General features: G+C 42.2%; 2 protein-coding genes across 2 annotated transcripts in view; one reads left to right on the plus strand and one right to left on the minus strand.

Annotated features, from left to right (window-relative positions):
* The window catches only part of LOC122552552 (immunoglobulin superfamily member 2-like), a 1022215-nt gene that overhangs the window by 887219 nt on the left and 107706 nt on the right, over positions 1-27290 (minus strand). The window lies entirely within an intron of this gene.
* Positions 23786-27290, plus strand: part of LOC122552557 — a 47090-nt gene continuing 43585 nt past the window's right edge. The window contains exon 1 of the mRNA XM_043695261.1: positions 23786-23962. Within this exon, the coding sequence (XP_043551196.1) occupies positions 23872-23962 (91 nt within the window). The 5' untranslated portion in view covers positions 23786-23871. The remainder of the gene's footprint in view (positions 23963-27290) is intronic.

Genomic DNA, 27290 nt, shown 5'->3' on the forward strand with positions numbered 1-27290 from the left:
CCTCATCCACATGCTTGGTTACCTCCTCAAAGAATTCAATCAGACTTGTAAGGCAAGACCTACCCTTCACCAATCCGTGCTGGCTGTCTCTAATCAAGCAGTGCCTTTCAGATACTCATAAATCCTATCCTTCAGTACCCTTTCCATTACTTTACCTACCACCGAAGTAAGACTAACTGGCCTGTAATTCCCGGGGTTATCCCTATTCCCTTTTTTGAACAGGGGCACAACATTCACCACTCTCCAGTCCCCTGGTACCACCCCCATTGACAGTGAAGATGAAAAGATCATTGCCAACGGGTACTGCAATTTCCTCTCTTGCTTCCCACATAATCCTAGGATATATCCCATCAGGTCCGGGGGACTTGTCTATCCTCAAGTTGTTCAAAATGTCCAACACATCTTCCTTCCTCTAGCTTACCAGTCCGTTTCACACTCTCCTCTTCAACAATACGGTTCCTCTCATTCGTAAATACTGAAGAAAAGTACTCATTCAAGACCTCTCCTATCTCTTCCGACTCAATACACAGTCTCCCACTACTGTCCTTGATTGGACCTACCCTCGTTCTCGTCATTCTCATGTTTCTCACATACGCATAAAATGCCTTTGGGTTATCCTTGATCCTGTCCGTCAGAGATTTTTCATGCCCTCTCTTGGCTCTCCTAATTCCTTTCTTCAGGTCCCTTCTGGCTATCCTGTATCCCTCCACTGCTCTGTCTGAACCCTGTTTCCTCAACCTTATGTAAGCCTCCTTCTTCCTCTTTAAACGACATTCAACCTCCCTCGTCAACCAAGGTTCCCTCACACGACCATTTCTTTCCTGCCTGACCAGTACACTTGTCCCGGTTCATTACCGAGTACCACATCCAATATGGCCTCCCCTCTGGTTGGACAATCTACATACTGTGTTAGAAAAGCTTCCTGGACACACTGCGCAAACACCGCCCCGTCCAATCTACTTGATCTAAAGAGCTTCCAATGAATATTTGGGAAGTTGAAATCGCCCATGACTACTACCCTGTGCCTTCTGCACCTTTCCAAAGTCTGTTTCCCAATCTGTTTCTCCGCATCTCTGCTGCTATTGGGGGGCCTATAGTAAACACCCAACAATGTGACTGCTCCTTTCCTATTTCTGACTTCAGCCCATACTACCTCTAAAGGCAGATCCCCCTCGAACTGCCTTTCTGCAGCCTTTATACCATTCTAATTAGCAACGCCACCCCCCCTCCTTTTTTACCACCCTCCCTAATCCTACTGAAACATCTGTAACCAGGAACCTCCAACAACCATTCCTGTCCCTCTTCTATCCACGTTTCCGTGATGGCCACAACATCGTAGTCCCAGGTACCCATCCACGCCTTAAGTTCACCGACCTTATTTCTGATACTCCTTGCGTTGAAGAACACACCCACTCAAATATCAATCACTTACCTTCCCGACCAGCTCTGCACTCCAACCTCACTTCCGCCCAGCTCGCGCCGCTCTCTGCTGAGAAAAGACCGTTGGCGTCCAGGTAAGTTCTTTTTATATCACTTACCTTCCCGACCAGTTCTGCGCTCCAACCTCACTTCCGCCCAGCTTGCGCCGTTCTCTGCTGAGAAAAGGATGTGTATCTAACAGTTTGTGTACGTGAGAGTGTATGTGTTGGTGTTTATGGTGTGTGTTGTATATGTGAGTTGTGGTGTGTTTTGGTGTCTGCGTGCTATGATGTGTGTGTCTGCATGTGTGTTGGGCAGGATGGTGGCTCAGTGGATAGCATTGCTACCTCACAGCGTTAGGGACCCAGGTTTCCATTCCACCCTTGGTCGACTGTTTGTGTAGACTTTGTACATTTTCCCCATTTCTGCATGGGTTTCCTCTGTGTTCTCCGGTTTCCTTGCACAGTCTAAAGATGTGCAGATTAGGTGGGTTGGCCTTGCTAAATTGCCCATCATGTCCAGGGATGTTCTGGCTAGGGTGAATCAGCTGTGGAAATGCAGGGTCACAGGGATCGGTTTGGAAGACAGGTTTTGGTGGGATGCTCTTCAGAGGGTCAATGTGGACTTGATGGGCCAAATGGCCTGCTTCCACACTGTAGTGATCCTATGATTGTGTGTGTGTGTGTCTGAGAGTTTGTGTGTTTCTGTGTATGTATGCATGTGTTTACACAAGCACATTTGTGTGTTTTGAGTGTATGTATGTCTGTATGAATCTGTCTTTCTGTGTGTGTATGCATCTGTGAGATAGAGTATGTGTATGTGTGTGCATTTATGTGGGGTGGGGGGGAATACAGGCTGGTTTTTGGCATGAAACTAATGGTGGAACTCAGTAAATGTTGTACTTTGAGACAATAGTGTCACAAATCTGATCGGAGCAAATTCAAATCTTTTCAAGAACAGTGCAGAAAATCTGAGAATTAAATTGCTCACTGATTTGCCATCACTGAAAGGACAATGAAAATAGACTGATAGCAGGAGTGCATTGGAAATCAGGACATCTCTCAGTTCTTCTCAAGGGCTGTGTTACTGTGTGCATTGGGGGGGCTATGAAATAATTATATTTGGAAGAGGCATCAAACTCATTGCTGACCCTGGTAAGAGCACAAGCTATGACAAAGGACCAGGTATGAAGTTACTGGCAATTGATAAATATTGGTCAAATACTGATTAGATTAGATTCCCGACGGTATGGCAACAAGCCTTTTGACACAACAAGTCTACACCAACCCTCTGGAGAGTAACTCACCCCTACCCTATATTTACCCTGATTAATGCACCTACCACGATGGGCAATTCAGTATAGACAATTCACATGACCTGCACAAATTTGGATTGTGGGAGGAAACCGGAGTACCTAGAGGGAACCCACGCAGACACAGGGAGAATGTGCAAACTTCACACAGACAGTCAGCTGAGGCAACAATTGAACCCAGGTCCCTGGTGCTGTGAGGCTGCAATGCGAGCCACTGAGTCACCATGCCACCCATCATGTATAACGTTAATTGGACAATTAAAAACCTAATGCTTTCAACCTTATTTCCTTTAGTCAGAGAGAATGTGTTTGATGATGCATGAAATCAGTTAAAGACCAAAAAAACACATCAAGACCAATTATGATCATAACTTTTTTACAAACATCCTGAATGTTACCTTGGGCTTGATCAAAATCATATTAATCTCACTGATGATTGTAAAACCAGAGGATACAGTCAGCAGTGATTGAGGTTAGTTACAAGATAGTAAAACAGACACACTGAATTTGAAAGAAACAATGTCCTGAGGTCTGATTGAGGAACAGGAACCAAATGAGAGAGAATTCTAAGGACTCATGTTTTGCCTCCCCCTTGTCTAACAGCCCAGAATGATAGATTCTGCACTCCCTAAGCCAAGTACATAATTCCCAAATCAAAATCCAGTAGGGTTGGAGAGACAGTAACACACTCAGGGCTACTGGGGAAACCTTCTGAGAGTCCTAATGGGCTGTTGTAGAAATTATCATCTTTCAGCATATTTTTCAATATTTCTCATATAGTAAACAAGTAACAACAAAATATTACCAAACATTTCACTGATTATTTAAGCTACGCTATAAAGATAGTTTTACAATCAATACGGGAGGTACAATGAATCAAATCAAATCACAGATCAGTGCAAAATTATGCTGAATTGGCTCTTTCAAAGGGTTCACTAAACATGTGTGAATTCTGGGAGCAGCTGCAGACTTCCATATGGTAAAAGAATGAAGGCGACTGTGAAGCTAAATAGGTATTCACTATTAACCATTGGCTTGAGAGTGTGGTGCTGGAAAAGCACTGCAAGACATGCAGCATCCGAGGAGCAGGAGAATCAACATCTCAGGCACAAGTCCTTCATCAGCAATTAACCACAGACTGCCTATTTACTCGACACATTCAACTGCCCTGGGGTTTTGTTAGTCTGTTTCGACTGTGAGGAACATGGACAACAAAGCCCAAAGCTAATGAAAGAACCCAGTAAGTGTGATACTTCACAAAGATTAATGTCACAAACCTGATCAATAGAAATTAATGTGCTCCAGTGGCATCACACAGGAAAAGTAGCTAATAACTTACTAGTCTATCTTTGCATGATTGAGATGGCGGTGAGGATAAAGGGAAGTGGACAGCAGTGGCGCTTGAGGAGCCAGTATTGAATTGCATTAGCTTTATTGTCACAATCTTCATTGTCACCACTCTCTGGATGAAGCCATTCCTTCTCAAAGGGCCATTCAAGATGGACAACAAGTGCTGGCCCAGCCAGTGATGGTCACGTCCCAAGAATGAATGAAACAAGATCAGACAGAGACAGGAGAATGTTAAATATAATGCTGAGAACAAACAAGAGGGAGAAGTAGAAAGACAGAGAGACAATAAAGAGTTTGAGATTGAGGAACTGGTCCAAGAGGAGAAATAGTTTATTCTATCTCTGAGTAAAACAAGAGAAGGTAACTGTTCTTTTTCCATATCAAGCTCTCTGCTATCTCTCTACCAGAGGAATTTAACACATTGTCCTCTTCAATAAATGTGGAAGTGTTTGTTGTGTCAAATTATTGTAAGATAAACAAGACTTACCCATTTCAGTCAGCTGAGTTCCATTCCCAATGATATCCTCCAATACGTTACAGTAATTAAGCATAGTCACACTGGGCTGTAGCTTTGTGATGGTCAGAATGAAGCTGTTATTGGAGGGGTCTCTGGAAGATTGGAATCACTCAGTGAATCCTGCACTCCATTGTGTGATGTTCCTCACGTCATGTGTTGAAACCCACTCCATGTTATTCCCTGGTTGCTCCCTGTTCCAGTAAACATCGATGTGTGTTACTGTGGTGTTCCTCATGGTGCACTGTAACTGGGCAGCGTCACTCTCAGTGACACGTTCCAGGATTGGAGACTGGAGATGAGCTGTGGGATTTACACCTTTCAAAGAAAAGGTCTGAATAAATTAAAACTTGTTTGAAATTTCTGATGTCCTCTGAATCATATTTAAGTAGAAAGGACAGATTGTAAGAGTGTAACAGTGGGATTAATTATTCAATAAAGCGAGATATTTTAAAGCGAATTCACGAAAACAAAGAATAAATCATTAATAAATGTTTCTACATGAATTCAAAAGTAAAACCAGTGAATCTTGGAAATGGTGCAAACTTCCCTTGTCCACCTGAAATTGAAACTCCAGTGTGACCAATACATTGATTTCCAGATGAACACTGTGAAGGGATGGTGCTGGTAATTTTATTGTTTCCATGTGTTTTGAACTTTTATTGAATTGGATTACACAGAAATAACTTGCTTTATTTTATTTTATCTTAATATCTGCCGTGTAATACATTTCTGTTTCTTTTTAAAAACAAAGCTGCAGCCTTGCCTGCTTATGGTGCATTGAAAGACCACCTCATTAATTAAAATAATGAAACTTGGATGCATCAAGCTGGATCTATCAATCAAATGAAACCAAACAGGACATTTGTAGAATTGGCAAGGGAGAAAGCAAGAGTCGGGGATTTTAATCACTCAGTGACAGAAAATAAATGTGAATGTAAGGGAAATTACAATCATAGAAGATTAATGCATTTCACATGATCACATCTGGAGTGAGGCACAGCCCTAGTGAAGACACATCTCTGGGAATTCAATGCTTTCACTTGCTGTTTGGGTGATAGTTTGTCAGGTGTTGTTTGACGGGATAAATTGAAGTCCGGATCAGGGACTTAACATAAAATAAAGAGTGATGCCACATGAAAACCTGAGGTTCATTGGTTGGTAATATCAGCAGATGTGTATTCACTAGGGCTGTACCTCACTCCAGATGTGATCGCTCCTTCCTGATCATGTGAGGTTGCAGTGGGAAGCGTAAAACACATTCTGACAGAATTATTCTATTTTGGTGAATGACCTGGTATGTTCAAGAATATTAGCTTCACCATGTGTCATGAAACAACTAGTAGAGATGAAATAAACTGAAATGTGATACAAGGAATACCCTGAATTTTATCCTCATTGTTTTGTGACTAGATCTCAGGTTCATAGATTTAGAACCATAGAATAATAGTCCATGTTGATTTGAAATTTCAGTTCTCAGAATTAATTTTCAGAGGTTTAATTAAATAGAATGAAGGTGAACAAAATGAGGCTGATAGGTTCAGAATATCTTCTTTAGCAGAAATGCAACAAATGGATTCTGAATTCAGAGAGTTTTATCAAACAGCCTCCTCAGAAATAGAATCAGAAATCCCTGAGTGCTATTAATTGAAATACAAAGTACTAATGAGGAAATAGTGTTTAGTCCAAGTACCAGGCGATGGGGAATGGACAGAGATCCATTCGGGTGGTCACTCCACCCGAGTTCCAGAATGAAATTTCACAAATTGGTTAATCAAATCCCAATGGTATGATTTCTAGGGATTACAAAAATGCAGGGAATTCAACAAAATAACAAACTGATTTCCAATTCATTCACTGAGCAAGAAGTTATAGTCCGAGGAGATTGTTATGAAAACTATATATACTCGTGACATTGAGCTGGCTTCCTCTCCCACAGATCTTTCCCCGCACTGAGCAGTAATAAACCCCAGTGTCAGTGGGCTACATGTTTGTGATAGTCAGAATGAAGCTGTTATTGCAGGGGTGTCTGTAAGACTGGAATCGCTCAGTGAAACCTGGGCTCCATTGTGTTAAAATTTGCATCTTATGGCACCATGGTTTTTGATGGTGCCATTTAACTATGGTGTTCCTCATGGTGCACTGTAACCAGGCAGTGTGACCCTTGGTGACACATTCCAGGCTTGGAGACTGGAGAAGAACTGGGGGATTTGCACCTTTCAGGAAGAAAATATCCAGAATTTCAGAATCAATTTTCCAGCTTACAATGTGCTGCCAGTTGTTCAAAGAGACAGTTCAAGTGGAACATATTCTGTATTAAACAGGGAACTGGTTTAAGATTGAATCAGTGGATTTGAAGCAGATCAAATAAACCAAGTTTGAGTAATTAAATATCTTTAATGACTAATAATGTAAAGATTGAACGAGGAACAGTGGGGTCAGAGTGAAGAGTTCATTGAACCAGTCTCTATACAATCCTCCCAGTGCCATGGACAGAGTGCCTTACTGAGTGTAACTCACTCTCCCGCCAGTATTCTGCTTTCGGGACTGGTGTGAATGATGATCAATGTTACCATGGGAACCCTAGCTATATCAGGGGCTTGTGAAGTTTATTGAAAAATACATGACAATGGATTCAATGTTAAGGGGAATAGATAGGTGTTGGTACACCCACAGGAAGGAACCCAATGATGATGCTATCTGTCTGGTCCAACTATCAATGAAGTTATCGAGTGACCAGAGAGCGCTCTGAAAGGGGTGAGATTAAACAGTCAACAGTCCACTCCAGATATATCCCAATGACAGAAGCAGAAAGAGGACTCTACTCAAGCAGTCAGTGTTTAGGAAGCTAGGAAAGGAACCAACATTTTCTCCCATTGCCACAGACAGGTGAGTAGATCAACAGAAGGCTCGAGCAGATGGCTGGGTGATTGGAGAAATGGCGCAGGAGGGAGGAGGATGTGAAATTCCTGCAACAGTGATCCAGGGGATTCATGAGAAGGTGACCACTGGAAAGGACAGAAGGTTTGCACCTAACTAGAGCCGGTCTTTGTGAGCTGGTGCCTGAGTGATATTGGTGGGGGCTGGGGATAAATTAACTTGGCAGGGGTCTGCGCACCAGAAGGAAATGTCAGAAGAAGTGTCAAGATTCACTGACACAGCCAGTTCGAAAGTATAAAGTCATAAGCGATTGGGTGGTTTCAGAGTAATGTTACAATATCTAAATTAATGCTAATGTCCAAATGGAATACTTAAAACAAGAAAGTTTCAGCTCATTTATCTGAAATGTCAATTCTTCTGCTCCTTAGATGATGCCTGACCTGCTGCGCTTTTCCAGCACCATACTTTTGACTCTGATCTCCAGCATCTGCAGTCCTCACTTTCTCCTGCAGCTCATTTGTGTGAATAATCAAGGAATACCCACGAAGAGGCTCAAGCCTCTGAAACCAAAGAGTTACGTCAAATGACGCAATGGAAGAGGATATTCCCTGGGAGGTGAGTATTGCAAAGTGATGGTGTTCAAATAAATGGGATTTTATTGTTTCCATGTGCATTCAAATTTCATTGAATTAGTTTATATATAAATAGTTTGGTTTATTCTATTTTATTTTAATCTCTTATGTATAATAAACTTCTGCTTCATTGTGAACACTAAATCTTCAGCCTTGTGTTTTTGTTACAGTGAAAGACCACCTCATTAAATAAAAATAATGATATCTGATCCATCAAGCTGGATCTAACAATTGAAAATTGATAGGGCAGTACAGAGACAACATGATCCTTTGAAAGCACAATTTGAGGGAGAGGAACCTCAGGACATTCCCGAGAATTTGTCTTTGGATCTTAAAAAGGAAAGTGAGACCACTGGAGGGTCTGAGTGTTGTATCTCTAAGGGGAGTATTTCTGCTTCAAAGCAAGGAGATAAACAAACAAATATCTTGAAAGGCTTTTGGGTATCTCAGTCACTGATGCTGCCTTATGGTATTGTTTGTCTCCCAGAGAAGTTAATGAAGGAGAAAGTTGTATATGGAGGCATTCATAGAGATTACAAACCAGTCTAATCACACAGAAGTGGATTCTCAAGTGAGTTGGTCAATGGAGATGTTGTTGTAAGAGGAGTGTAATACATTTCTCTTGGAAGAATCAATAATACTTTGGGGAACGATCAAGCAGGTTATAGAATATTAACCTCACTGAGGGGACTGGAAAAAAAACAGTGAAAATGAAAAATGCAAAAATGTTACAAGGGGAACATCCTGTGTTGTGACTCAATCTCAGATTTACAGATTAGACCCATGGAAGAAAACAATCCATAAAACAAAGAGGTGATTTGGAATTTCAGTTATCAAATTTGATTTCCAAAATTGTAACTGAAAGGAGAATTCAGCTGATACTTTTCATAAAATATTCTTCAGCAGAAATACAACAACTGGATCTCAACTGAGAGAGTTTTATCCAATAGCCTCATCAGAAATTGAATCAGAAACAATCCTTGAGTGTTTTTACTTGAAAGAAAAAGTATTAACAAGGAATTAGATTCTGCCCAAATACCAGGTGATGAGGAATGGACCATGGTGCATCAGGTAGTCACTCCATCTGAGAACCTGAATGAGATCTCACACATTGGCTCATGAAATTCCAATGGCAGGTCATTAATGGATGAGAAAAACACGGTATAATATATTAAAACATTTATATAGGTCAGGATTATATAAACATGTTAAATTTTACCAGACAAGCTGGTCTAAGTCAGGACTTGCGGAATCACACCCTCAATTAAAGATTCACCTTTAATTCTGATCGCAGCTTTTGAAGAACCATTTAGCAGGGTCTTAATAGATTGTGTAGGAGCCCTACCTAAACCCAGGAATGACAACCAATGGGTCAATGCAATGGTTCAAGAAGGCAGCTCAGCACCACCTTCTCAATGGCAATTAAAGATGGGCAATAAATGCTGGCCCAGCCAGTGACACCCACATCTCACAAAACAATTAAATAAATTGCTGCACCTGCGCTCAGCTTCCTCCCCACAGTGAATCCATCCCCAAGATCACTCTCCATCACCTCCTCAATCTTCTTGATCATAAACCGATCTCCCATTCATTCATCGGGCAGGAGTTTATTGCAGGAGAAGATTGTCATGTCAATGGTACTCACTCTTTACAATGATCCAGCTTCCTCACCCATTGATACTACCCCGCACATAGCAGTAATAGACCCCAGTGTCACTGGGTGGAATGTTTGTGATGGTCAGAATGAAGTTGTTACTGGAGGAGTCTCTGGAAGGCTGGAATCATTCAGTAAATCCTGGGCCCCATTGTGTGGAGCCATTTTCATCATGTGTTAAAATTCACACAGTGTGAATCCCTGGTTTTTGTCGGTGCCACTTAATGGTGTGTGTCACTGCTGCATTCCTCATGGTGCATTGTGACCAGGCAGTGTGATCCTTGGTGACATGTTTGGGGTTGGAGACTGGAGAAGGACAACAGGATTGGCACCTTGAGGAGAAAAGGTCAAGTGTTTAAGAATCAATTCTCTGGGTTACAATTTGCTGCCAGTTGTTCAAACGGACAGTTCAGGTGGAACATGTTCTGTACTAAAAAGGGAACTCGTTTAAGATTCAACCAATAGAATTAGAGCAGATAAAACAAAATATATTTAATTGATGAAACAACTGTAACAACTATTTCTGTCAACAATTAAAGACCCTGAGACCGTAAGAAATAGGAACAGGAGGAGGCCACTCTGCCCCACAAGCCTGCTGTGTCATCTAATAGGATCCTGACAGATCGACATTCCTCACGACCACTTTCCTGTGATTTCCCTGTAATGCTGTTTCCCTGACTAACCTAGAATCTCTCTGTCTCAGACTTCAATATACACAAAGATACTGCCCACCCACAGCTTTCTGCAGCAATGAGTTATAAAGATTCACAACGCACTGACAGAAGAAATTCCTCGACACCTCAGTTTTAAGTTGGTGCATTGTAATTCTGAGACTGTGTCCTCTGGACTTAGACTCTCCCGTGAGGGAAATCATCCTTTCAGCATTGACCCTGTCAAGCCCCTTAAGAATCTGATATCTTTCAATGAGATCACCTGTCATTCTTCGAAATGCCAGTGAGGAGAGACCCAACTTATATTTTTATTCACTTGAGGAACGTGGGTGTCTCTGAAAGGACATTTATTGCCCGTCATGAGTTGCCCTTTAGAAGGTGGTAGTGAGGTTATAGAGTCACAGAGTCATAGAGATGTACAGCATGGAAACAGACCCTTCAGTCCAACCCATCCACACCGACCAGATATCCCAACCCAATCTAGTCCCACCTGCCAGCATCTGGCCCATATCCCTCCAAACCCTTCCTATTCATATACCCATCCAAAAGCCTCTTAAATGTTGCAATTTTACCAGCCTCCACTGTTTCTTCTGGCAGCTCATTCCACACATACACCACGCTCTGTGTGAAAAAGTTGCCCCTGAGGTCTCTTTTATATCTTTCCCCTCTCAACCTAAACCTATGCCCTCGAGGTTTGGACTCCCCAAACCCAGGGAAAAGACTTTGTCTATTTATTTTATCCATGCCCTTCATGATATTGTAAACCTCTGTAAGGTCACCCCTCAACCTCCTATGCTCCAGGGAAAACAGCCCCAGCCTGTTCAGCCTCCCCTTATAGCTCAAATCCTCCAACCCTGGCAACATCCTTGTAAATCTTTTCTGAAAACTTTCAAGTTTCATAACATCTTTCCAATAGGAAGGAGACCAGAATTGCATGCAATATTCCAGCAGTGGCCTAACCAATGTCCTGTGCAGTCGCAACATGGCCTCCCAACTCCTGTACTCAATACTCTGACCAATAAAAGAAAGCATACCAAAAGCCTTCTTCACTATCCCATCTACCTGCGACTCCACTTTCAAGGAGCTATGAACCTACACTCCAAGGTCTCTTTGTTCAGCAACACTCCCTAGGACCTTACCATTGAGTGTATAAGTCCTGCTAAGATTTGCTTTCCCAAAATGCAGCACCTCGCATTTAACTGAATTGAACACCATCTGCCACTTCTCAGCTCATTGGCCAATATGTTCAAGATCTGTTGTAATCTGAGGTAATCTTCTTCGCTGTCCACGACACCTCCAATTTTGGTGTCATCTGCAAACTTACTAACTATACCTCTTATGCTCACATCCAAATCATTTATGTAAATGAAAAAAAGTAGAGGGCCCTGCACCGATCCTTGTGGCACTCCACTGGTCACCGGCCTCTCTTCAACAACCCTCCACCACCACCCTGTGTCTTCTACCCTTGAGCGAGTTTGGTATCCAAATGGCTCGTTCTCCCTGCATTCCATGAGATCTAACCTTGCTAACCAGACCCCCATGGGGAATCTTGTTGAACGCCTTACTGAAGTCCATATAGATCACATCTACCGCTTTGCTCTCATCAATCCTTTTTGTTACTTCTTCAGAAAACTCAATCAAGCTTGTGAGACATGATTTCCCACACACAAAGCCATGTTGACTATCCCTAATCAGTCCTTGCCTTTCCAAATACATGTACATCCTGTCCCTCAGGATTCCCTCTAACAACTTGCCCACCACCGAGGTCAGGCTCACTAGTCTATAGTTCCGTGGCTTGTCCTTACCGCCCTTCTTAAACAGTGGCATCACATTAGACAACCTCCTGTTTTCCGGCACCTCACCTGTGACTATCCATGATACAAATATCTCTGCAAGTGGCCCAGCAATCACTTCTCTAGCTTCCCTCAGAGTTCTCGGGTACACCTGATCAGGTCCTGGGGATTTATCCACCTTTATGCGTTTCAAAACATCCAGCACTTCCTCCTCTGTAATATGGACATTTTGCGAGTTGTCACCATCTATTTCCCTGTATTCTATATCTTCCATATCCTTTTCCACAGTAAATACTGTTGCAAAATACTTGTTTAGTATCTCCTCATTTCTGTGGCTCCACACAAAGGCCGCCTTGCTGATCTTTGAGGGGCCCTATACTCTCCCTCGTTACCCTTTTGTTCTTAATGCATTTGTAAAAATTCTTTGGATTCTCCTTAATTCTATTTGCCAAAGCTATTTCATGTCCCTTTTTTGCCCTCATGATTTCTCTCTTAAGTATATTCCTACTTCCTTTTTACTCTTCTAAGGGTTCACTCAATCTATCCTGTCTATACCTTACAAATGCTTCCTTTTTTTTCTTAACCAAACGCTCAATTTCTTTAGTCACCCAGCATTCCCTATACCTACCAGCCTTTCCTTTCATCCTAAAAGTATACACTATCTCTGGATTCTCATTATCTCATTCCTGAAGGCTTCCCATTTTCCAGCAGTCCCTTTACTTGCCCAAAATCATCTTTTGAAAGTTCTTGCCTAATACTGTCAAAATTGGCCTTTTTCCAATTTAGAACTTCAACTTTTAAATCTGGTCTATCCTTTTCCATCACTATTTTAAATCTAATAGAATTATGGTCGCTGGCCCCAAAGTGCTCCCCCACTGACACCTCAGTCACCTGCCCTGCCTTATTTCCCAAGAGTAGGTCAAGTTTTGCACCTTCTCTAGTAGGTGCATCCACACACTGAATCAGAAAATTTTATTGTGCACACTTAACAAATTCCTCTCCATCTAAACCCTGAACACTACGGCAGTCCCAGTCTCTGTTTGGAAAGTTAAAATCCCCTACCATAACCACCCTATTATTCTTACAGCTAGCTGAGATCTCCTTATAAATTTGTTTCTCAATCTCTCTCTGACTATTAGGGGGTCTATAATACAATCCCAATAAGATTATCATCACTTTCCTATTTCTCAGTTCCACCCAAGTAACTTCCCTGGCTGTACTTCCAGGAATATCCACCCTCAGCACAGCTGTAATGCTATCCCTTACCAAAAATGCCACTCCCCCTCCTCTCTTGTGTCCCTTTCTATCCTTCCAGCAGCATTTGTATCCTGGAACATTAAGCTGCCAGTCCTGCCCATCCCTGAGCCATGTTTCTGTATGCCGCCTTGAACTGCTACAGTCCATGTGCTGTAGGCAGACCCATAATTCCCTTAGGAAGGGAATTCCAGGATTTTTTACCCATTTGGTCAAGTGGGAGGCATTCCATCACACACCTGGCCCGTGCCCTGTAGATAGTGGACAGGATTTAAGGAGTCAGGAGGTGAGTTAGTTGCTACAGCATTCTGAGCCTCTGACCTGCTGTTGTAGTCACTGTGTTTATGCGGTAATTCCTGGTGAGTTTCTGGTCAATGACAATCACAAGGTTGGTGACAGTGGTGGATTCAGTGATAGTAATCCTTTTGAATGGCAGGGTCAGTGGTCAAGTTTTGTCTTATTGGAGATGGTCATGGCCTGGCATTTATTTGGCATGAATGCCACTTTTCCTTTTCCAGCCCAACCCTGGATATTTTCCTGATCTTGTTTCTTTGAACATGTACAGCTTCAGTATCTGAGAAATTGTAAATGGTGCTGAATTTGTTTAGCCATTGCTCGTAGGACAATCCCTCGGTATCAGGATCATCCCAGTGAACACTCTCTGATGTGCCACCAATGAAATGATAGCTTTACTTAAAAAGAGGAACAAAATGTTCACTGTGCTCTAGATGTGGTCTCACCAGCACCTTGTGGCACGGCAGTAAGACTTCCTAACTCTGATTGGCTAACCTCCTTTAAATAAGGCCTAGAAGGCACAGCAGGGACTGAATGTACAGTGACATTGCTTGAATAAAGGGCAACTCCTGATTCCAGCTTCCAGCTTCAGACTGTCCCCATTCCCTGTTCACACCAGAGGCTCCGAGCTCCTCGTGGTTCCTTCTCCCTGTGATGTAATTGCACTGGAAGGAGAGGATACTGCCTGAGATGAGGAGAGGCTGGATACACTTGCAGTGTTTCTCTGGAGTGAGAAGGCTGAGGGATGACCTGACTGAGGGGTATGGACATGTTGGATAGAAAGCATCTGTTCTCATTTAATTCAAAGGTCAATAATGAAATGTATAATTTAAAAGTGAAATTCAGGAGATTTTGAGGGGATTTGGGCAAGAATCAATGGGCTGAAGGGCCTCTTCTCTGCTACATCAATCGATGGCTCTGTCTCAACTTCAATCCCAGTCTCAGCTGTGGGAGCTCATGTCGAGCGAGCCCCTCCACTTTCGCCGTGCTCAATGTCGATTGGTTCCATTTAACCTGGATGTGCGTGCCCCTTTGTGATCATTGGTTCATTCCCAATCCCTGGAAGATTCCCCTGCAGATGTAGCACCTCACAGAGCAATCTCCCTGACTCTGCTCACCCAGCCCAATGGCACTGACACACTTGTGAGTCAAATGGAATTAGTATTACTCATTCTCCAGGAAAAAAGTTTCACATTTTCCACAAAGTTCTCCTCCCATTGTCACAAAAAAGTCCCTTTTTCCCAAGCATACCACCAACGTTGAACCTGAGCTCAGCCTCCTCCCCACAGTGAATCCATCCCTGAGATCACTTTCCATCACCTCCTCAATCTCCTTGATCACAAGCTGACCTCCAATTCATTCACTGGGCACAGCTCTTGCTGGTGGTGATTGTCATGTAAACTCTACTTCCTGTCTACAATGAGCTGGCTTCCTTCACGAGGAACATTACCCGAAACACGCAGTAATAAACACCAGTGTGTCTGGGCAGCATGTTTGTGATGGTCAAAAAGAAGCTGTTACTGGGGGGCTCTCTGGAAGGCTAGAAATGCTCAGTGAATCCTGGGTACCGTTCTGTGATTTTCTTCACATCATGTGTTCAAATCCAGATTACCATAATCAGTCTTTCCAACCGATACAAGTGAACATCGGTGCATGTCACTGCAACGTTCCTCATGATGCACTGTGACCCTTGGTGATACGTTCCAGGATCGGAAACTGGAGAAGGACTGGGGCATTCACATCTTCAAAATAAAAAAAGCAATAAATGAACAAGAGTCTGATTGTTCAGTCTTTTCCACAGGCACAGGGTGGCTGAGAGAAATGGGGTAAACTGGGCAGATTGGAGACAAATGCAAGGGTCAGAAGGTTTGCCCCCCCAGCTCCAGGTAGAGGACATGGAGCCAGTGATGGTCCCAGGGTCAGGCCGAGGGAACTACAACTCAGTTAATGAGTCAGGGTGGGTCCCACTGGAAGTTTTTGTCTTCTTGTCCAGCAATATTCCATCCCACTTCAGGGAGATGGAGGAGGAGATGCAGCACGGATTTGAAGGAACATCATTCTGGGTGAAGAATGAGACTCCAGCAAAGAATCTCTAATCCTGGATGGAAGATCAATTTGGTGATGACAACAAGATAAGGAGGAAAGTGAGGTGTCAAGAGGAGAGAGAGATAGGTGAAGTGAATGGGTGAAATGTGGCAAATGGAGTATAATATTGCAAAATGCAGTATTGCCCTTTTGTGGGGAGTGCAGAAATTATTGAGTAGTTTGATCAGAAGAATTAGAAAAGGAGTAGGCCATTCAGCCCCGTGAGCCTGTTCCACCATTCAACGGAATTGGAGAGCCACAGTGTCATAGAGCACAGAATCAGAGCCTTCGGTCCAAACAGTCCATGACGAACATAATCCTAAACTAAACTATTCACACTTGCTCTGCTCCTGTCAATATCCCTCCAAACCTTTCCTATTCATATACTTATCCAAATGCCTTCTAAACACTGTATTTGTATCCACATCCACTACTTCCTTGGTTGGTTCATTCCACCCTCAAACTACTCTCTGTGTAAAAAAAATGCCCCTCATATCTTATTTAAATCTCCCTCCTCAACTTAAAAATGGGTTCCCTAGTCTAGAGATCCCTCATCCTCAGGAAAAGACAACTCTCATTAACCCTATCGATATCTCTCTTTATTTTTCACACAACACCAGGTTATAGTACAACAAGTTTAATTAGAAGCACACTAGCTTTCGGAGTGACGCTCCTTCATCAGGTGATAGAGTTAGGTAGTGTTATGTGATTTTTAATTTTGTACACCCCAGTCCAACATCGGCATCTCCAAATCATCTCTTTATTTTATAACCTTCTATCTGGTGACCTCCCAACCTGTTATGCTCCAGTGAGAAAAGTCCCAGCTTATCCAGACTTTCTTTATAACACAAACCTTCCATAGGCAACAACATCTTGGTAAATCACTTCAGAACCATCTCCAGTTTAGATTAGATTACTTACAGTGTGGAAACAGGCCCTTCAGCCCAACAAGTCCACACCGACCCGCCGAAATGCAACCCACCCAGACCCATTCCCCTACATTTACCCTTTCACCTAACACTACGGGCAATTTAGCATGGCCAATTCACCTAACCTGCATATTTTTGGATTGTGGAAGGAAACCGGAGTACCCGGAGGAAACCCACGCAGACACGGGGAGAACGCGCAAACTCCACACAGTCAGTTGCCTGAGGTGGGAATTGAACCCGGGTCTCAATGTGAGGCAACAGTGCTAACCACCGTGCCAAAGTGCCACAATATGCTTCCTATAACTGGGTGACCAGAACTGGACACTGTATTCCAGAAGAGGCCTCACCAATATCCTGTGCAACCTCAAATCATTGTTGTCCCAACTCTTATAATCAAAGGATGAAGCAATGAAGGCAAGCAAGAAATGTCTTTTCTTTTTCCCACCCTGTCTACATGCGATGCAAACTTCAAAGAATTCTGTACCAGCATCCCAAGGTCCTTGGCTGAACAAACATTCTTCACATCCACTTTCCTGCTCTTCTCTGGAAACTGATCATGAAGCTATCTATCTCAGTTTTAAATATACACAATATCTACTCTCACAGCTCTCTGGAGCAAGGAGCCCAAAGGCTCACATTCTTGTGAAAGAAGAAATCCTTTCTCATCTCAATCTGAAGCTGGTGCCCCTTAATTCTGAGACTGTGGCCTCTGGTCTGAGACTCTCCAATGAGGGGAAACATCCTGTCAACTTTAGTCTGTCAAGCCCCTCAACAATCCTGTATGCTTCAAAGGGATCACCTCTCATTCTTCTAAACTCAAGTGAGTAGAGTCCCAATCTGTTCAGCCTTTGCTCAAATGACAATCCCTCCATACCAGGGATCATCCACGTGAACATTCTCTGAACTGCTACCAATGAACTAAATCTTTCTTTAAATAAGTTGAACCAAAACTGCTGACAGTACAACTAATGTGGTTTCACCAGCATCTTGTCCAGTTGCCTGTTAACCCTGTGTGCTAGCTTTCTGAGTCTTGTGCACAAGTTTACCAAAGTCCCTTTGTGTTACAGTTTTCTGTAATTTTTCTCAATTTAAATAATATTTTGTTCTTTTGATCTCTCTTCCAAAATGAGCAAGTTCACATTTACACACATTATACTCCATTTACTGGCTTTTTGTGCATTTTCTTAAATTATCAATATCTCTGTAAACTGTTTGTATCTCTCTCGCAAACTGCCTTTTCACTTATTTTTGTGTCGTCTGCAAATGTTCCTACAGTAGATTCACTTCCTTTCTCACAGTCATTAACATAAATTGTAAACAGTTATGGTCCTAGCACTAATCCCTATGAAACCCCACCAGTCACGATTCACAACCTGAAAATGAACTCCTTATCCCTTTTCGCTGTATGAGCCATTTCTCTCACCACAATAACATGCTCCCTCCAACATTGTGGATTCTTATAAAATGAATTAACCTTTTGTGAGGTACCTGACCAAATGCCTCCTGAAAGTCTAAACACAAAACATTTACCAGTTCACCTCTCTTCACTCTGGCTGAGACTTTTTCAAAAAACTCAAATAAATTAGTCAGATAAAATTTTCTTTTCATGAAGCCATACTGACTCTACTTGATGAGATTATGATTTTCAAAATGTTCTGGCATTAACTCCTTAATATGAAGATGTGATTATTTTCTCCATCCAAGGGGAGAGACTTATCCTGATTGGAGTTTCGAATGAGTAGGAGATTTGAAACATCTCAGTTTCTTTGGGCCTTGACAGGGTGAATATGGAGAGGAGGTTGCTTCCCTTTGTGGGAGAGTCTGGGACCAGAGGGCAAAAGCTCACAGGAATGGGCCTGTGATTTAAGATGGAAGTGAGGAGGAATTTCATCTCTCAGAGGAAGTGAATCTGAGGAATTCCTTACCACAGAGGACTGTTGAAACTGAGTCCTGAAGTAACTTTGAGTCTGATAACGACAGATATTTAATCAGGAATGGAATCCAGGGTTATGGGGAAAAGGCAGGAAAGTAGAGATGGGGACTATCAGGGCAGCCATGATCTCACTGAATGGCAGAAACAACTCGATGAGCTAAATGGCCTAATTTTGCTCCTATCTCCTCTGGTCTTAAGGTCTAGTTGTGGCCCTTAACAGACTATTGGATGGTTATTTAAATATAAACAATGTGTAGGGTGAAGGGGAAAAGGCAAACATTGGCAGTAAGTGAAAGTGCTCAGAGATGCAATGGACCTCCAGAAGGCTTCTTTCTTCATCAGAACGTTCCTGTGATTTTGAGAACAGTAAGATTCCACTCTGTGCAGCAAATGTTGCTTCCCCTTTTCTGTTTCTTGGCCTCGGTTTGAAGCTCTTGTCCACAAAAGACAATCTTATCTTAGGCAATTTGTCGAAATCACAGTTCCTGCAGTTATCCTCTCTTCATTCCATAGATGGTGAAATCCCCAGGTTGTTCCACAGTCTTGTCTGTCTGTCCATTAAACAGCTGGAAATGGTGGGAACGCAGAGGGATGTTCTGCACTTTCAGTGAGTGTGAGGGGACAGCTTGAGAATAGAGAATTAATGTGAATATCAGCATGGGTCCATTGGTGAAAATCACTCTGAATCACAAAGCTGTAAATTCACCAACTTTGTAAAACAGGAGGTTGCCTTTCAAATGCACCCTAACGAGACCCAGTGAACACAGACTAATCTAATCCACTCCAAATCCACACTGCAATGGTGCAGCCTGCCTCTCAATGACATTCTCCCAGTAAATGAATGACAGAAAAGGTTGGGAGGAACACTCCATTTTCTGGTCTGTATTCCCAGCCTGTGGAGCTCTGTGTCAGTTGCACCAAACAATCCCCAGACAGTGACAAATTCTCCTTGTGATACTCCTCTCCAGTTCTCAATGTTCAAACTTAAAGAATTCACATAAACTCCACAGCAGCACAAACCATGGCAAGGTATTTTATGTTAAGCTAAACTTCTCTGAAGCTAACACTTACCCAAAGCAACACAGGGTCATGCAAATAGAGTTCCACTGATCATCTCAACAGAGCAACAACCCTGTGTACCTACATAATTTAATGTAAGTCCAGTTGATACATCGAAACACAAAGTTTCCCAGCCAACTGCAGATTCTTTCATTACTCATTTCTCAGGAGTTAAGAAAATTGGAATGTCAGCAAAGAGGAAATTCAGCACGGTTCTCTAGTTTCCGATGGGGGACTGCAGTTTGAACACATTCCTTATTCCATTTCTTGATTTTCAATGTTTCTCTTTAACTTCTTCTTAACCCTTTGGTGAACGGACATTACTGAGTAAGTTTCCATGAAGTCAATCTGATATTTATTGTTTATGAATTGTTGTCAGTGAATTTACCCTGTGAATTATACATCGACAGTTACATTGTCATGACTCCCTGAATGTCAAGCCCACTATTCCAGGAGTTGTCGCAATGGGGAAAGATTTATTTAAACATTTCAAAGTTCCCAATTTGCCTGTTTGTGAAACTCAGGGTAAATGCAAACACAAACCAGGTAACTGAACTGAACAAGATAAACTTAAACTGATTGCAACTGTTTTTTTTTCACCAATGCAGAGAGGAAACAGAGTTTATAACTGGATTTACCATTTCTGAATTTCCCCTCTTCCATATGAAGGCAGTCACACAAGACAGACCTGACATGGCTGTTAAGGGAAGAAAAGGAATGTAAACATCAGGGAAACACAGTTCAGTCACATCAGTGTGGATCAGGAATTCAATGAGTTTTCTGCCTTCTCATCATTTCAATTCAGATTTGGTGGTTTTGCTGTGAACACGAAGTTACTTTGAGAAGAAGCCACAGAAGAGATTAATATGAAAAATTAAAGTCCATGAGATTGGGATATTGCAATGAAATGGATTGTGAACTGATTGGCAAACAGGTAACAAAGAGTCAGAATAAATACATCATTTTCTGAGTGACAGACCCTGATTGGTGAGGTACTAAAGGGATCAGTACTTGGACTCCAGCTATTCACAATATCAATTTATGATTTAGAAAAGTGAACTGAATTTAATTTCTCCAAGTTTGCAGGTGACAGAAAGCTGAGTGGGAGGGTGAAATGTGAGAAAGTGTAAAGATGCTGCAGTGTGATTTGGACAGGCTGGCTGTGTTGGTAAATGCGTGGCAGATAAAGTATAATGTGAAGAAAGATGATTGAAAGCAAAGAGTAGGAGTAAAAGGGTGTCTCACACAAAGACAGACTGTTTCTTGTGGTGTACTGCATGGCTCAATGCAAGGCCCACAGTGTTCAACAGCTGGAGAAATGGGTTGGATGTGGGGCCCAATTGAAATGGTTCCAAACTTTCTGATGGTATAAAAAGTAGGTAAGATTGGAAGCTGTGAGGAAGATGCAAGGATGCATCAAGTGGCCAGGCTCAGTGAATGAGAAAGGACAAGGGAGGTGGAAAATAATGTTAATAGATGTGAAGATAGCTACTTTACCAAAGGAAACAGAAAGGCAGAATATTTTAAAATATGATTTGGAGATGCCAGTGTTGGACTGGGGTGTACAAAGTTAAAAATCACACAACACCAGGTTATAGTCCAACAGGTTTAATTGGAAGCACACTAGCTTTCAGAGCATCGCTCCTTCATCAGGTGGTAATGGAGGGCTCAATCTTAACACACAGAATTTATAGCAAAAAAGTTACAGTGTGATGTAATTGAAATTATACATTGAAAAATTGACTGATTAAATTGAAGGTGATTAAATTGAAGCTTTCAACATTCTTCAAGGGCATGACAGTGCAGATGTAGATAGAAATGTTTTTCTTGGCTGGTGAGTCAAGAACTATGGGGCATTATCACAGGAAAAGGAGTTGTATGGAGTCGTACATTGAGTATGTTCGAGACAGGAATTGAAAGATTACTAGAAGCCAATGAATCAGGGTATATGGAGATAATGAAGGAAAGTGACACTGCGGAAAATGAACAAACATGATTGAATTGATGGGCTGAATGGTCTACTCCTGTTTGTAACTTCCTTAGTCTTTGTCTCTTGGACTAAAGGAATGAATGATGGGTTATAAGAAGGGGAGTAAGCAGGGCAGGTGTGTGGAAGCATTTAGATTAGGACAAGGACATCTCAGGTGGAGGTGATCCCAGCTGAGGTTGTTCCAGTCAAGTCTGATACAGAGTGATGTCTGTCGCGATTGATTTTATTTTGTTGTGTTTTATTTAGTATGTTGGTTTTTCACTGAAATTAAAGCCTGGAATGCTTGTTGCTCCAATATTTCATCCAAAAGAGACCACGTTGGACCTGTACTCACCCCATTACCTCCAAAATTGGACATTCTGAATTGACCTACAGTTGGAGAAATCAGGCCTGACAGAAAAGTGGCCAAACTAACTTAAAGAGTAGCCAGCAGCTGTCGGCTTCAGAGAAGCCAAGGTCAAATCAGTCACAAAGGTTCAAGAGGAGCTAGTTGCAACCAGACCAAGAACTGTGTATTCGAGGAATATCTCTGGTAACTTGACTGCCTGAGCGTGTGGATAAAGTGAGGACTTCCTGAGTGCTTGCACATTACACCTCCCAGTACAACAACAGGGAAGGGCGTTGACAAATCCCATTGGATGACTTAAATCCAGCTTATGATCCCAACAGCCAAAGGCCATAGAAATATTTGAAAGATCAGGGCAAGGGGGACAAAAACATACCTGGACTCCGCCACCTCTTGAGGACACACAGAAACCTCAATGAGGACACAGAGAAACCTCAGTGAAGACTCAGTGAGGATTCAATGAACATTCATTGAAGACTCAGTGAAGACTTGCAGGGAAGACTCACCGCAAGAGTCATTGGAGAAGGTGGTGAGGCAATCCAAGAAGACCCAGGAGAAGATCTGCCCTGACCTGTGAGACCAGCTTTGTGGAAGAGAGCCAGTAATACATCAGAGAGAAAGGAGATTCCAATGGCCCAGATCAAACATGTGGATCATTGTGGGTGATATCTTTTCTCAGATGGATCGAGCTAAATAAATATTGGGAAATGATCACATGGTATTTTTAATAAGGAGAACTTTGTCAATGAAATGAAGTTGAACCACAAAATGATTTCTGTTGTTATGGACTGAACGAGACCACTCAAAACAGTATTAAGCAGGCAGCTCAGACCATAACATTGCAACTTGTTTCAGTAAGTGTGCAGTGAAAATTACCCAGATTAAGTTAGCTTGGTTGTGAACTAGATTTTAAAACAGACAAAAAATTATTCACAAAATTACACAATGAAACACAAAGAACAGAATAAAGAACCATTACAGAACTCAACCTATCCAACTAGATTTAATTAGGCTGTTCGAATATGCAGAACCATCCCAATAAGTAAACCCCCTTTAAAAAACAGTATAAATAGAACACATGCTTACAGTTTGAAGATGAAGGACAGAAAGAGAGAGAGAGAGTTTCCACACAGCTCACTGTTGAACTTCCAAACAATTCAAGACTGAATTAAACTGCTCAGCTAGAGAGCTGACCACTCCCCTTTCATTCTTCAGATCACTTCTAAAACATGATCTCTTTGGCCTGAAATCTCATCTGTTTACATATAAACAAAAAGTCACTCAAAATCCTTTTCATCTCTGTACCAAACCTGACTGGCTCGGTTTATTACCCCTTTGAAACGAATCAAGGACAGAGTCTCCTTGAGCCAAGGAACAGCTTTTAGGAAAAAAAGAGACTAACTGAGTGACACTGTGTCCCCCTTGTCTGCCTCATCTGCAGGAGCATTTGGGTAAAGTGTTTTCAAAACAGAAATGGGTCAAACAGTCAAATGTGTGAATTCTCAATGTTTAATTGATAAAATATGAGGAAGTTGCACTGAATAAAGAATGAGCATCACTGCTGAAATAAAACTCACTGTTTCACAAGAAAATCCAGCCAGTCTTACCCTCCCTCAGAACAGAACAGCCATTGGTTTATTTTCACTGCTTCCCCTTTACTGACACTTTAACTTCTTTACCTCCTGAGAAATGAGAGATTAAAGAAGCTGCAGTTGGCTGGAACGCTTTGTGTTTCAATGTATTAACTGGACGTACAATGAACTGTGTGGAGAAAAGATGTTGTCACTCTATTGAAATGATCATTGGATATCTTTTTGCTGTGACCCTGTCTCTCTGTATTACTTTGGGTAAGTGTTTCCTTTGGAAATGTTTAACTTGTTGTAAAAGATATTTCTGTGCTGCTGCTGTCGAGTTTGTGAGAATTCTGTCGGTTTGAACATTGAGAACTGGAGGAGAGTGTCACAAGGAGAATTTGTCACTGTCTGGAGATCAGGCGAAAGTGAGGACTGCAGATGCTGGAGATTAGAGTAGAGAGTGTGGTGCTGGAACAGCATAGAGGGTCAGGCAGCATCTGAGGGGCAGGAAAATCAATGTCTCAGGCAAAAGCGCTGAAAACATCTCTTTTCCTGCTCCTTGGATGCTGCTTGACCTGCTGTGCTTTTCCAGCCCCAAACTCTCGATTGTCTGGAGATTGTTTGGTGCAGCTAACACAGAATTCCACAGGCTGGGAACACAGTCCAGAAAATGGAATGTTCCTCTCATTCTTTTCTGTCATTCATTTCCTGTGAGGATGGGATTGAGAGACAAGCTGCATATTACGGTATGTATTTGGGGTGGATTGGATTAGTCTGTGTATTCACTGGGTGTTGTTGGATGGATTTGAAAGACAATCTCCTGTTTTTGCAAACTTGGTGAATTTACAGCTTTGTGATTCAGAGTGAGTTTCATCAATGGACCCATGCTGACACTCACATCAATTCTCTATAATCAATAATATTGAATTTGTTCCACGAAAATATCTCCAGGACTTCACAAACTGTGAACCAGGATCACACTGAATCCTGGATCTGTTCCAAAGCAGAAACATTTCCAAAGGTGAATGTGCTGAATGCCAGTTCATGATTTGTGTGATGGTGTTATTTGAAGGAAGGATATTGATGGTCAGGAGACGGAGAGTATCTCCCGTTCTTTTTCACTTTGTGCTCTGTGAGTTTTAAATCTTGAATTGGATGACTGAGGACTCCACACAACATCTGATGGAAACAAGGACAGAGTGCAATCTTCTCTCTGTTGCTGCTGTGTGTAGTCCCTCCTGCCAGGTGATCTGCTGCCATGGTGCCACACTCATCTCTCTTGGACCAGCCTCACCCACCCACTGTAGCTCATCAGAAACCCTTCTGTGACATCCACCTCGTCCACCAGAATGTCAGCTTTGAGAAAATCTTTAGAAATAGCTTGGACAGTCACAGCTTCCTGTCCTATGTGTGAGAGAGAAGCAAACTGAGCCAAGCTACCCCATCACTCACTGAGAATGTAGAGTGTCCCTCTGCACTCTCACCATTTCCAAGCTGTTCAAAGGACAGACAATGTGGAACAAACTGGGGATTACACCATCTACAGAGCAAAGAGAGGGAATGACAGCACAAAATGTGGTTGACCACATGCCTGAGATTGGGGTTGCCTTTTTTGAACACCAGCTGCAAACCGAGACCAGGAGACAGAAAAGGGGAAGTAACATTTGCTGCACAGAGTGGAATCTCATTGTTCCCATAGTCACAGGAATGATCTAATGAGAAAGGAAGCCATTGAGCTCAATGTCTCAGCTCTGGCTCTCTCGGTACTTTAACTGCAGAGCATGGGTGAGATAATTAACAAATATTTCACATCAGTATTTCCTGCAAAGAAGAATATGGAAACTAGAGAATTTGGGTAAATAACTGATGATATATTGAAAAGTGTCCAAATTACGGAAGAGGAGATGCTGGAAGACTCAAAATTCAGAATATTGGATAAATCCCTTGAATCAGATCAGCTAAACCCCAGAATTCTGTGGGAAGCAAAGGAAGTGACTGCTGGCCTTTTGCTGTGATATTTACATTAATAAGAGCCATAGCTGAGGTGCTGGATGAGTGGAGATTGGCTAATGTTGCGCAATCTTTTAAGAAAGGTGGTTAGGAAAAGCCAGGGAACCACAGACAGATGAGCCTTAAGTCAGTGGTGGGTAGGTTGTTGGAAGCGATTCTGAATGACAGGTTAAATTAGGCATTTGGAAAAGTAAGGACTGATTAGGGATAGTCAACATGGCTTTGTGTGTCACTAATTTGACTGAATTTTTTGAAGAAATGACAAAGAAGACTGATGAATACAGAGTGCGAGACTCTGTCTATACAGACTTCAGCAAGGTGTTCGACAATTTTTCCCAGTGTAGGCTGGTTAGCAAGGTTACGTCATTTGGAATCTAAGGAGATATAGCCTATTGGATACAAATTTGGCTGAATGGCAGGAGATAGAGGGTGGTAGGGGAGGTTATTCTTTAGATTGGAGGCCTGTGCCCAGCAGTGTGCCACAAGAATCAGTGTTGGGTCCACTGCTTTTTGTTATCTATATGAAAGATTTGGATGTGAATAGAGGGAGTATGGTTGGTAAGTTTGCAGATGACACCAAAATTGAAGCTGTGCTGGACTGTAAAGAAGGTAATCTCAGAGTAGTACAGGACCTTGACCAAATGGGCCAATGGGCCGAGGAGAGGCAGATGGAGTTTAATTTAGATAAATATGAGCTTTTGCATTTTGCTGAGGCAAGTCAGGGTAGGACTCATACTGTTAATAGTTGGGCCTTGGGAAGTGTTGTCAGGCAAAGGGACCTTAGGTGAAGGTGACAGTCTCTTGAAAGTGGAATGGCAAGTAGATAGGATAGTGAAAAAGGCAGATGGTATGTTTGTCTTTATTGGTCATTGCATTGAGTATAGGAATTGGGATGTCATGTTGCAGTTACACAGGATACTGGTTTGGCCACTTTCAGAATATTATTTTCAGTTCTGATCTCCATGTCAAAGGAAGAATGTTGTGAAACTTGAAAGGGTTCCGAAAAGATTGACAAGGATGTTGCCAGGGTTGGAGTATTTCAGATATTGGGAGAGACTGAATAGGCTGGGGTTATTTTCCCTGGAACATTGAAGGCTGAGGGATGTCCTTATAGAATTTTCTGAAATCATGAGGGGAATCGATAGGGTGAATATCCACAGGTCTTTGTCCAGGGTAGGGGTGTCCAAACTTGGAGATAATAGGTTTAAGGTGAGAGGGGAAAGATTTAAAAGGATATAACCGGCAACTTGTCCACATGGATGATGGTGCGTGTTTGGAATGAGCTGCCAGAAGAAGTGGTGGAGACTCATATATTTAAAAGGCATCTGAATGGGTATATGGATGCGAAGAGTTTAGAGGGATATGGCCAAATGCTGGCAAATAGACCTAGATTAATTTAGGGTATCTGTTTGGAATGGGCGAGTTGGACCAATGGCCCTGTTCTGAGTGATGTATCTTAATGATTCAATGACTCCATAACTTAGTGTCAATAACTTGCCTTTTCTTCTTCATCCTGTACATTGTTTCTGTGTAAATAATCATCCAGTGCCCTGTTAAATGCCTCAATTGGACCTTAATGCCATTTGACCAG

Source organism: Chiloscyllium plagiosum, chromosome 9 (assembly GCF_004010195.1).
Source record: "Chiloscyllium plagiosum isolate BGI_BamShark_2017 chromosome 9, ASM401019v2, whole genome shotgun sequence".
In the NCBI taxonomy this organism is placed as follows: domain Eukaryota; kingdom Metazoa; phylum Chordata; class Chondrichthyes; order Orectolobiformes; family Hemiscylliidae; genus Chiloscyllium; species Chiloscyllium plagiosum.